Source organism: Gobius niger, assembly GCF_951799975.1.
Source record: "Gobius niger genome assembly, chromosome: 23".
In the NCBI taxonomy this organism is placed as follows: domain Eukaryota; kingdom Metazoa; phylum Chordata; class Actinopteri; order Gobiiformes; family Gobiidae; genus Gobius; species Gobius niger.
In genome coordinates, this window is record NC_136874.1 from 9,805,413 (window position 1) to 9,816,290 (window position 10,878).

General features: G+C 45.1%; 1 protein-coding gene and 1 long non-coding RNA gene across 3 annotated transcripts; one reads left to right on the top strand and one right to left on the bottom strand.

Annotated features, from left to right (window-relative positions):
* Positions 1 to 1,056: 1,056 nt before the first annotated feature.
* LOC306982125 lies at positions 1,057 to 3,121 on the bottom strand. The gene is made up of 3 exons (XR_013794172.1): positions 3,031 to 3,121; positions 2,842 to 2,911; positions 1,057 to 1,219 (listed from the first exon to the last, which is right to left on the bottom strand). It is a non-coding gene; the product is annotated as an uncharacterized lncRNA (long non-coding RNA).
* Positions 3,122 to 6,253: 3,132 nt separating this feature from the next.
* On the top strand, positions 6,254 to 10,640 carry LOC306981891 (uncharacterized protein). Of its 2 annotated transcripts, none has more exons than XM_079581627.1 (5): positions 6,254 to 6,436; positions 7,291 to 7,461; positions 7,625 to 7,881; positions 8,114 to 8,425; positions 9,064 to 10,640. In XM_079581627.1, the coding sequence occupies exons 1-5, from the start codon at positions 6,385 to 6,387 to the stop codon at positions 10,018 to 10,020; spliced, it is 1,749 nt and encodes a 582-aa protein (XP_079437753.1). In that variant the 5' UTR covers positions 6,254 to 6,384; the 3' UTR covers positions 10,021 to 10,640. The 2 variants fall into 2 exon arrangements, with proteins under 2 accessions (XP_079437753.1, XP_079437754.1); XM_079581628.1 differs by having other exon boundaries at positions 6,256 to 6,436; positions 8,114 to 8,410; positions 9,064 to 10,638.
* The last annotated feature ends 238 nt before the right edge of the window (positions 10,641 to 10,878 follow it).

A 10,878-nucleotide genomic window follows, 5' to 3' on the forward strand; every position in this document is an offset into this window, starting at 1 on the left:
TCTCTCGCTCCTCTTGCCCTGTAATTACACGCACACACAGTAAGTCAACTCAAATGGGGCTAGGAAAGCACATTTTAGACGCGAGAGGTAATGCCAGGAGAAGACGTAACAGAAAGGGAAAAACAGGGAGACTGCCAAAGTATGTGGAAGTGAAGTAAGTGTTTCCCATAGTCAGACTGGAGGAATGGCTTTACAGGGAAGGGAATGGGACAAGCCAACTCTTCTACCTTTTTCTTTGTAGGTATTCAGCCTGCAATCATAATGTACCATCTTCCTCCCTGCGGACCCATCAGCCCAGTATTCCAGATGTGAGGGTTGACCTACTATTCGTGGACAAAGACAGGAAGCCGTGGGATGATTAACCCGGCGCCCTGGGCTGGATTCATGATGCTGCATTTATTGTTCACATTTGCCCAGCCACACCAGCACTTCCTGGGCAGCCTTTTCCTCTGAGCGCATGTATTTAGAGACACAATTCAGCTGTTTCCTACTTAACCCGCCTCTCTGAAGGTTCATGTCAACATCATGGCCAGAGCACAAAATGATAAAATGGAGGTCAGGTCAGAACGGTCGATTTGGCCCTAACAGTAAACTTGCAGATGTAGTAGTGCTCCGTAGAGATTGGATTCCCCTTCCAGTGCAGCAAATCTGAATTTATTCAACCAACATTTTTTTTTTTATATACTGTGCTTTGGTTTTTGAGTGAGTGGGGATTCTCACTGCTTTTCCATAAAATCACCTACAGCTTAATCCACTTATACTGAAGCAAATGAACACACTGTCTTACTCGGTATCACGCATGGAGTAAGTCAGGCGATTAACCTGCAAGTCTTGACCCGTTGTAGATTAATATCTCTATGTAATTACTCCCATGAAACAAAGAGTGCCATTAAGCTTACTTTCCGCTCTAACAGCACAGAGAAATTAGCACAAATAGGGTTGAAGTATTCTTAAACAATGTGGCTATAATTGTAAATAGCCTTTTCCCTCCATCTAAGACCATGATATTCCCAGATGGTGAACCTCACCTACTAAAATCTACTTGTGTTTATCTCAGTGGGGAAGAGCATGTATCAAATGAGAGCAGGGACGTGACAGGAGAGCCCCTTGGTGACTGACGGCTTAGCTACAGGATCGGAGAGAAATAAAGGCCATGGCGGTTTACAATCCCGGGGCGGCCTCATTCATAGCCTCAATCAAAATGTCAATACACCGGAGCCTGGAGAAAGAGCAGGAGAGACAATCCGGATAAGCCAGTGGTAATGAATGAACAGTCATGATATATGCATCTGATAGGACCAGGGAGGACACAGTATCACTTCATTCATCCCGGCGAGCCATGCATTATGTACAGCTATGTGTCACTTTCAACTGGATCCTGTGTCCACCAAAGCCACCGCTCGGCTTTCAAGACTAGAAAGAGCGTGTTGCATCACTGCGTGGAGCAAATCCTAATGCTAATTTCACTTTAAGGCTGATAAGAAAGAATTACACCCAAGGGGAACAAGTAGAATAGATGTATCTTTCAAGTAAAAGTGTTTAAAGTAGGATCCTGTGGGAGAGCGCGCTCAGTGCCGCCAACACTGAGCTCAGCAGAGAAGGCTTGTTTAATAGAACAAGACGATATTTCAGCACAAGACGGGCTTTAAAAGGGGCTTCGCACAAAAGACTCACAGGGGTGAAATGAAACCTCTGCTTCGCTTTAATAATAAAACACGCTTTGCCTTTGTTTGAATGCAAGGCCGACACCATCTAAGACACGTCTCATATTTGATCAAACTTTGAAAATAAAGTATATGACGTGGGGTTAACTGGATACATACACAAGTAACTTTATGTGAAAAATATACTTGAAATTGTGAGTAAATTTATAAGTGACAAAAGCTCCATATCAGCAGTAGGAGAACGTCGTTATTGTTTTATTTTTACAGTCAAACTCTACTCTTAGTAATCTCACTACACTACCGCAGAAAAGCTAATTAAAATGAGACCTACTTACTTCACCAAAGGTCTTTCTGTTCCCACAGTCTCTGGAACGATTTGTAAAATACATCTATTACTTATGACACCGATTCTGCCGAGAGAAAAAATGTTCTGTACTGGGGCCAGGGAAACGCTGTCCAAAAGATAACTAAGCACTATGCGTCTTTCTGCTGCCGTGTTGGCACTCTGCGGGGTTTCTCCGAGTAACAACCACCTCCGAAGCACAGGATTCACAGGCAGATCTCATGGAAAACAGTCTTAAATCAGGGGGTTTCAAAATTACAAGGTATTTGATCATGTTGTTAAGGAATAAAAGAGTGATCCTGTAGTGTAAGTGTACATCGGAAAATAAATAGGCTCATTACCGCACTTTTAATCTTGCTACTCATCATATTTTTACCGCTATTAATGTTATTGCTGCAGTAAACTCGGCCTGTTCAGCCAACTCTGAATAAGTGCCCTAAAAGTCGACTTATGCAACATAAAGTTGGCGTGGCTTTACCATTTCCACATTTATTCATCAGTAATTTAATTTGCAACCCCCCGCACATAAATCTTTATATTAGTATCACTTCCTTTAATGGTAACTATAACACTTTATGACGTGTTTTGTTACTGCGGGGTCTTCATGCTAATCATATTATTGAAGGTTTATTGGTCACTTGCCTGCCCCCCCCCCCCCCTTGTTTGTGTAATGTCACCAGTTCCCTTTGTTTCCCTGCAGAGCTGAAAAAGTGGAGTACTAAAGTGCACATTATGATACTTCCTCCTCACTTTCTAAGCACTCCGGGAGAGACACTGTTAGGGAGGGTCAAATAACCGCAGCGCTGCTCCAATTACTGCTGCTTTACTTCCTACCTCGCCTTCGTTATAGCAGCCAGGTCATCGGATAGGGCCGCTGGGGTAGAACTGTAACTGTCTGCGCCGCCTGTAGTGAAAACACGAGTCGTTTAAGGTTGACACAGTGGTAAAGGCAAATCAAGCTTAGAAGGGCCTGCCAAAGGTTTAGACGAGTAGAGCTTTTCGGTATAGCCTGAGATCGTTCACCTTGTCGTCAGTTTGTTTGCAGAGTTCTTCAAACAGACAGACAGACAGAGATGGCATATGGTCCCCAGACGTATCCACAACCGCACCTCCATCTGAAGAGAAAACATAAAACATCTGCCAATGCCTTCATACCTTAATAAAGAATGATAGCTTAAATGACTGTGGGGAAAAATTAACTAAAAGATGCAAAATCTGATATAAACAAGCCTTTTTATGTGGCATCAATCCAGCTTCGTGTTTTATTTATATTTCAATGACACCATGAGCCTGAGGTTGTTCCAAGCAGATGCTCAAACAAATATTCATTCATTGTGCTTAGTCTGCCCTCTGCTGGCCAAAGTCAGTAAACACGTGCCAATATACAGTATCTAACAGGGATAGCAGTACATCTGTCTGCGTGAGTTAATTGACTACTTCAAGAGACATTGAGCAACATTTTGGAATAAACTGTTTGCTATAATGACCAGCTCGACACAGAAAATGCTATTTTTGCAGTGAGTACTCAAAGAATAGATTTAGATGAGGACCTAATCTGTTTAAATGTCACTATTGGATGCCTTTAGTCAGCATCTCCATGGAGACGAGACGGAGATGTCCCGCTTCCAGTAAAGTTGCTGTTAGGTTTGAGGAGCCACTCACAGCAAAGTGGCTCCTCGTTTGTTTGCTCATTTCTCCAGGTATTTTTAAAATATGAACTATATGTAATAAAATAAGTGAGTGTATTTGATTGTATTAATTGGATGAAATGTTACAGTGTGTCTTTTTAACGTCAGGAAGAGACGTTATGATGTTGGTTATCCCTTACATTTTCAAACACATTGCAGCTGTCTTATCAACGCCATCGATTCATTAGTTAATGAATAACAATTCCATCATTAAGCAACAACATTTTGCTCATACGCGACACCCTGACCCTGGTTTAAGAGCCTCAATCATCCACAAGCCTTAAAGAGGACATAATGAAAGGCAGCTGAGCCATTCGCTCGGTCTCAAGGGAGACAATTACACCGAGTCAGATCGCTGCCAGACCGGGACAGGGGCAGGGAGTTTATGGATCAGGAGTGAAAAATTACAATAAGTGAAATAAGAGCTCCCTCTATAGGATAACCATGGGGAATGCAGCAACAATTCAACAACCCAATTAACTTCGAGCATAAAAGTCCCCAAGTATTAATAAGACACCATTTAACTACCATTGGAAAGTGTAGAAGTGAAGCTGAGCGCATTTACATTAGCACACTGTAATGTGGTCATGTCCCTAATCATATAGAGCGTAATGATGGCATATACTAGGGGTCTGGCCTTCACACTGCAGACATAAAACACGAGGCAACCTTTAATTGGACAAGATCTTAATGCTCAGTTCATAATTCATAACAGCTTTTCCCTGCAATACTGTGTGATTTGGAGACGGCGGCTGTAAAGGCTGTGCAGATGGTGGAAATGTCCTTTACTGACCTCAAAGAGCAAAGTCAGTGCCGATTTCAAGCATCGCGCGGGGACCATTACATGCGCCGGCCTTATTTACGTATCATTTTACACAATATCATTTAGTAACAAGTTCTTTTTGCTTCACTGCCTCACCCATTGTTCAGATTTCCCGAGAAGCAATACACACACGATGTTCTCTCCCTATCTCCCTCGCTCGCTTCACCGTCAGGCAGAGCAGACACATCCCAGCCCCCTCCTCACTGGAAAAAAGAAGAAAAAAAAAGAAAAAAAAAAAACCCTCTAGCTGGCTGCTGCCCCCCCATCCTCCCACCGCCTCCCCCTCCTCCCTCATGGCTCGTTGCCATGGAAGCTGATTGGAAGGATTGCTCTGCCTCTCCAGCACACTGCTACTCCATCCTCGGCCAGAGAAAACAAGGCAACTCTGAACACAGGAGATAACGGCCAACTGGAATTGTACTTTAGTTACAGCATCAACACATTTAGTAAACCTTTGCGTGTTGCATTTAGAAAGCGGCGATAACACCTATTCCAAAAACAAAAAAAACATGACGCTAACTAGATTTAATTAAAGCCTCTCTTTATTGCAGCAACAGATAGGATATTCAGATGCTGATGTGCGCTAATTATGCCCCACCTGGCAGACGAGTGAGCCACTGTGACCATTTTGCACATTAAGCGGCTTCGAAATATTCTGTGGCTAATCAGAGGCTGGAACTATTTTAAGACGAGCGGGAGGTGAGGGAGAAATCTATGAGAAAAACGCAAGGCTGCTGCATGAAAGGAACACATGTCGGCGCTGTATCTGTTATAGAACATGCAATCCCAAGGTTAGGGCATCATTAGTACTGATATTTTTCAAGCGAGAAAGCGATAAAATAGAAAAGGCTGAACATTCAGTATTGCTATAGCAACAATGTTAAGGGGCTTGTGTGTGGAGCTGGCTTGTTATTCGCATATTCTGCTCTAAAAAAAAAAAATATCAAAAGCTCGCCGTTTTCCTTGTTTTGAATTGGACTAGCTTGTGTCTGTAGGTGCTGGTAAATATCTCTCATAGCAAACATCGCAATTCAATCGGAGAAACATTAAGAGTTAATGAGTTTTACTCCTTCCCGCCAGTGCTATCATCTGAGGACACAACACAGTCAGATATATTGGCTGAACATACCAAACAGTGGTGCAATCTAGCCTTTCTGTATACTTTCTTTTTCTTTTTGCATATTTTAAGACCTCTGTGTCGATGATCGTTAAACCTCAGCTCCCTCCTACTACTACTCCAGCTCTATCAATTCTTTGAATTTCTATCACCCATGCACAACCACCAGAGTGTCTGAAGCCGGCATTTTGACATAATCCACGCCAATTACACATCGCAACTGCACGCAATGTGTTCAGTCTTTCATGACTTAACAACTTTCCTAATTGAGCCAACATTTGGAGGACCTATCCGAGTGAAACATGTTGACTTCTGATAAATTAGCGCCACTTGGGAAATTCTAATTGTTTTTTAGTAATTCACAACATTGGGTTTTGACTTTCCACCCCACTGCCATCCCACACAGTCCCCTCCACCCTCTCCTCTCTTTATGATCTCAAAGGGGTCTTGCTTCACCTCAGTCAGGCTCCAGTGCTCCAGTCGGCAGCAGCAGTAGCACAGCTAACAAGTCTTTGTGAGGGGGAGAGGGAGGGAGGCGAGGGGCGAGCGGATGGGCGAGCTGACAGTGTAGCAGTATAAGGTAGAGCACTACAGAGAGAGAGGCAGAGGGAGAGAGGGAGAGAGAGAGAGAGAGAGGGAGAGAGAGAGAGAGAGAGAGAGAGAGAGAGAGAGGAAGGCGAGCATCATGGCAGCGCTCACTGCATCATCACGACACATGGGGATGTTTGGCTGCTAGTGGAAGCTGGGCGATGCAGAGTACGGACATGCAACGACTTCCTGGAAACCTTAACCAAGAAACAGGTCAGTGGCATTGTTTAAAGGGATTACAGTGGCTCCGTGGGGCTGGTCAGGGGATGATGACAATGCTTCCAGTGATGTGCTGTGCGCCGGGTTTGTCAATAAGAATTCCCCAGTTAGTGTTTAGGATGTCCAAGTTGGCTGAGTGAGGTGGTCCATGCGTGCTGACTTGAAAACGGACAGGTCAAGAGAGTTGTGCAACAGCATTTAAAAGAAAAGGCTCTGTGCGGTGATTATGCAGAATTTGATTTCCTGGTGGAGGGAGGCATCTCAATGGTTCAAAAGAAAGAGAGGCGAGGGGAGCAGGGAGGAAGGGGAATTCTTTGCTGGCAGGAGTAGGAAGTGGTAGAAGTGGAAGAGCTGAGCAGTGGCTGTCAGGGAGAAAGAGCTTGGACCGGCATTCAGCTCTACTGCATATGATGTAATGCTATACTGGTCCAGCTCCCAGCAGCCGCCACTTTATAATGTACTATTGCTTAGTATTGAATAAATAAAGAGGAAAAGATTGCATATAAATGAATGCATCGCAAGTGTAAGTAAGAACTCATTAACCCAAAGAAATGTCTGTAAAAGTAGTAGACTAATGAATCAACATTTCACATTGAATGAACGGTATGATTTATTTCATAACGCTGACTATGACTAATGCAAGGTCACTTCTTGAGGCAATGAGCAACACAAATGCATTCCTTAGACTTTCTTAGAAGCATAAGCATGAGTCATGGAGCTAAATTGGGTATATTTATCACCAATTGTTTGGCCTTGTATCATTATACATCACAGCCTTCTATTGCCTGAACTAAAAGAGGTACAGTAGTTATTTGGTGTGAACGTACTTTATGCCTTCACCTGTGCAGGTGTGAGCAGCGGGCGCAGCACCATGATCAGTGGAATCTTGAAGAGGAAACATGAAGAGGGCCCTTCCTCACATCTGTCTATACCGCCCTCTGACGATGAGGTGTCCTGCAGCGACAGTGGAAACAGCAGTGACAGTCTCAACCACCCGGTACCATCTGGACTGCTGGACTGTAAGACCACATGCTTATACTGAGCCAGTCAGGGCCTAGAAATGACAAGCAGTTGTCATTAAAGACATTATTTATGCCATGTGGAAGAGGATATAAGCATGCCTTGTCTACACCACCTGTTCCTTTTGTGATTGTAAAGTGTTCTGGTGTCACTGCTCCACAGCTTCTCTGCAGCAGAAGTCCAAAAGATTTCGCGGGCGCAATGTCCACTTCGAGAATGTGACGGTGTACTACTTCAGCCGGCGACAGGGCTTCACCAGCGTGCCCACACAGGGGGGCAGCACCCTGGGGATGTCTCCTCGCCACAGCAGCGTGAAGAGCTTCACCCTCCGGGAGTTTGCCCTGGAGCAGAAGCGCAGCCACCGCAACATGCTCAGACATCACCTGAAGGAGGAGAAACTCAACCAGATCAGAATGAAAGTCAGTCTTGTTCTTCTTTTCGATATTTCAATATTGTAACGACGGGAAATATTTTGTGAACGCTTGTGTTATGCTAACCACATCTGCTCAGAGTGGATCAAACGTGCTAATTAAGCTAAATGACTAAAAGCCGCGCTCTTCGCTTTACGCACGCCTTGCATTACTATAAATAAGTTATTGTCTTGAGAGTTTGAACGTGCGTAGGCGTGTGAAACCTCCATGCGTCCCACAGCTCACCAAGAACGGCACGGTGTCGTCTGTGGAGGCGGACACGCTGACGCTGGATGACATCTCCGAGGACGACCTGGACGTGGACAACACCGAAGTCGACGAGTATTTCTTCCTGCAGCCGCTGACCACCAGGCGGCGCCGGGCTCTGCTGCGCTCCTCCGGGGTGAGGCGCATCGAGGTGGACGAGAAGCACGAGCTGCGATCCCTGCGCATGTCCCGGGAGGAGTGTGGGTGTCGCTGCAGGGGCATCTGTGACCCCGAGACCTGTGCCTGCAGCCTGGCCGGCATTAAGTGCCAGGTAAATGGATCTGTGGTGAGGCCCAGCTGTAATACACTACTATTGTCTCTGTGGATCTGCTGCTTTTAATGATGTGATCAATCGAACCAAAGACTGACTGTGTGTAGCTTTGTGGGGGCCCAATGGAGAGATTACAAGTTCCTTAAGACCCACAGACTGGCCATTACTCAACGTTACCAGACACTGAATGCTAATAGGCCTATCTCAGATTTAAAACATTAAACCCAGTGGACTTAAAAAGGTTAAGCTTCAGTGCTTAAGTCTAAAAAACCTTTTTTAAGGCTTGTGGTAATGTGCTCTGATATAACAGTGACAGTGACCCAAGCAGGAGTGCAGGTGTTGGCAATGCTTTGGTAAATTTTAGGAGTAAACATTCAAAAGCTGTTAGACTTGAGCCCCCTTAGCATTGTGTGTCTTTAATATGCTTACAACAATGATGTGACCTATTAACAGTGTCATTTGGGGTGTTCTTATTTGTGATGATGCAACATATAGTACCATTTAACAGAAATCTGACCAGAAAGGTATAGGCCTACCAACTTTTTAGAATACAGGAATTGCATTACAATTCCATTATTACATGATATTTTGCAGATATTTTTTTTGTTCCTGAGCAAAATGACTTTTTTTTCCTCCTCCATCCCTTCGCCCAGGTGGACCGCATGTCCTTCCCTTGTGGCTGTACCAAAGACGGCTGCAGCAACTCCACGGGTCGCCTGGAGTTCAACCCTGTCCGCGTGCGCACTCACTTCCTCCACACCATCATGAAGCTGGAGCTGGAGAAGAGCCGCGAGGAGCAGACACACCAACCGCCACACCACCACCAACAGCAGCCAGAACATCAGCAGCAGCAGCAGCAGCAGCAGCCGCTCGTAACCAATGGTAACGGTTTCCATAGCAACCCCTCCCCTCTGGTCCAGCAGCAGCAGCAGCAACAGCCGAACCTCCAGTTCCCTCTCATGATGCACCTCCCGAACGCCACGGCGGACCCCCATTTGGATGAGGAGGAAGAGGAGGAGGAGGAAGAAGAGGATGAGGAAGACGAAGAGGAAGACGAGGCTTATGACGATGATGAAGATGGCAGTAGTGTTTGCACTGGCCTTTCAGACTGTAGCACGCACAGTTTAGACACCAATGACCCCGATGAGGGAGAGGACAGTGAGGAAGAGGAGGAAGAGGATGATGATGAAGGAGAGGAGGACGATGACGACTGGGACTGTCCCTTACAAAGCACAAACCCGCCCCCGTACCCGGTCCCTCTTCCCTCTATGTTGGGCTACTCCAACAATGCCCTCATAAGTCACCCATTCCAATACAGCAGAGACAGTGACAGGCCGCCCACCCTGCCTGCTGTGGACGCCGCCCTAAACGCCGACATCGCCGCGCAGCATCACGGCGTCCCCTGCCGTCTACCGGCCCGAACCCCGGACCCCCAAAATCTCTCACATGCACAAACCCGTGAGAGCGACGCTGCCCCTAGTGGTGAACATTCCACATCGCTCCAGAAGGATCCAGACTGGCATGACTCACAAAGTGAATCTGTGGCCATGGAGCAGACAGAGCAGGAAGGAGGAGAGACTTTGAAGGAAACAAACCCTAACACGGCTTAGAATCCTGCCAAAATGTGACGTTCGATAAGTGCACTTCCATATGGAGCTAATGGACCATGAGTGGCACATATAATAATCTATCTGTAGCTTTTGTTGGTTCGAAACAAAGGACATAGTCAGTAACTTTTTGTTGTGCTTATGATTACATATAGTCAAACTGATGCGCTGTCATTGACTTAGGACACATCCCTAGCATGATTTCTAGTTGAAGCCGGTATCTATGACAAGTTCGAAAGGTTTGGAGATTCTGGCAACATTTCCATACAGTGCCACCGTCTTATTGCTGCTAATTGTTTGAACCTACTGTCTGTATCGCATGTGTTCAGATGACTAGTAGAATCAGTAACATCTTAGCAATATGAACTGAACAGAAACAGCATTTACAGCCATAAGCAAGCCACGAGGCTCAGAGTGTTGGACTCAAGCACTTCAGAATGGGACTTTTGTATTATTTATGATATATGAATGCCAAAGCATTAATCATTCAACACCGTCATCATATCATTGACAGTGCTTCTGGTAAACGTTTGTCTCAAAACTGCCAACCACGGGGCAAACATAAAACATGCTTGCTTTAGGGGACTATGTCATTTGTGAATAAAGTGTCTTTTTTAGATGAATTGTGTTATTTCAGTTTTGCATATGTGTATCATCATGTTGCACCCAAATTCACTTCTTGGCCAACTAGTGAATGTAACACTTTTTAAACAGCAGGTGGCGCCTGAGGTCTATCAACAGACTCGACTTTTCTCAGCAACACTCATATCATTTTTTGACGTCAGTAAATGGTTGATTAGAGTAGTTATTTCTGCCTAGGACACTGTGTGACATGCGGATTGTCAATAACATACTAGTAAT

Excerpts from the sequence above, each read along its gene's own strand:
- LOC306981891 (XM_079581627.1), top strand. The coding sequence starts at position 6,385 with ATGCAGAGTACGGACATGCAACGACTTCCTGGAAACCTTAACCAAGAA. Across the intron at positions 7,882-8,113 it reads TCAACCAGATCAGAATGAAA|CTCACCAAGAACGGCACGGT; the intron begins GTCAGTCTTGTT and ends TGCGTCCCACAG. Across the intron at positions 8,426-9,063 it reads GCCAGGTAAATGGATCTGTG|GTGGACCGCATGTCCTTCCC; the intron begins GTGAGGCCCAGC and ends CCCTTCGCCCAG.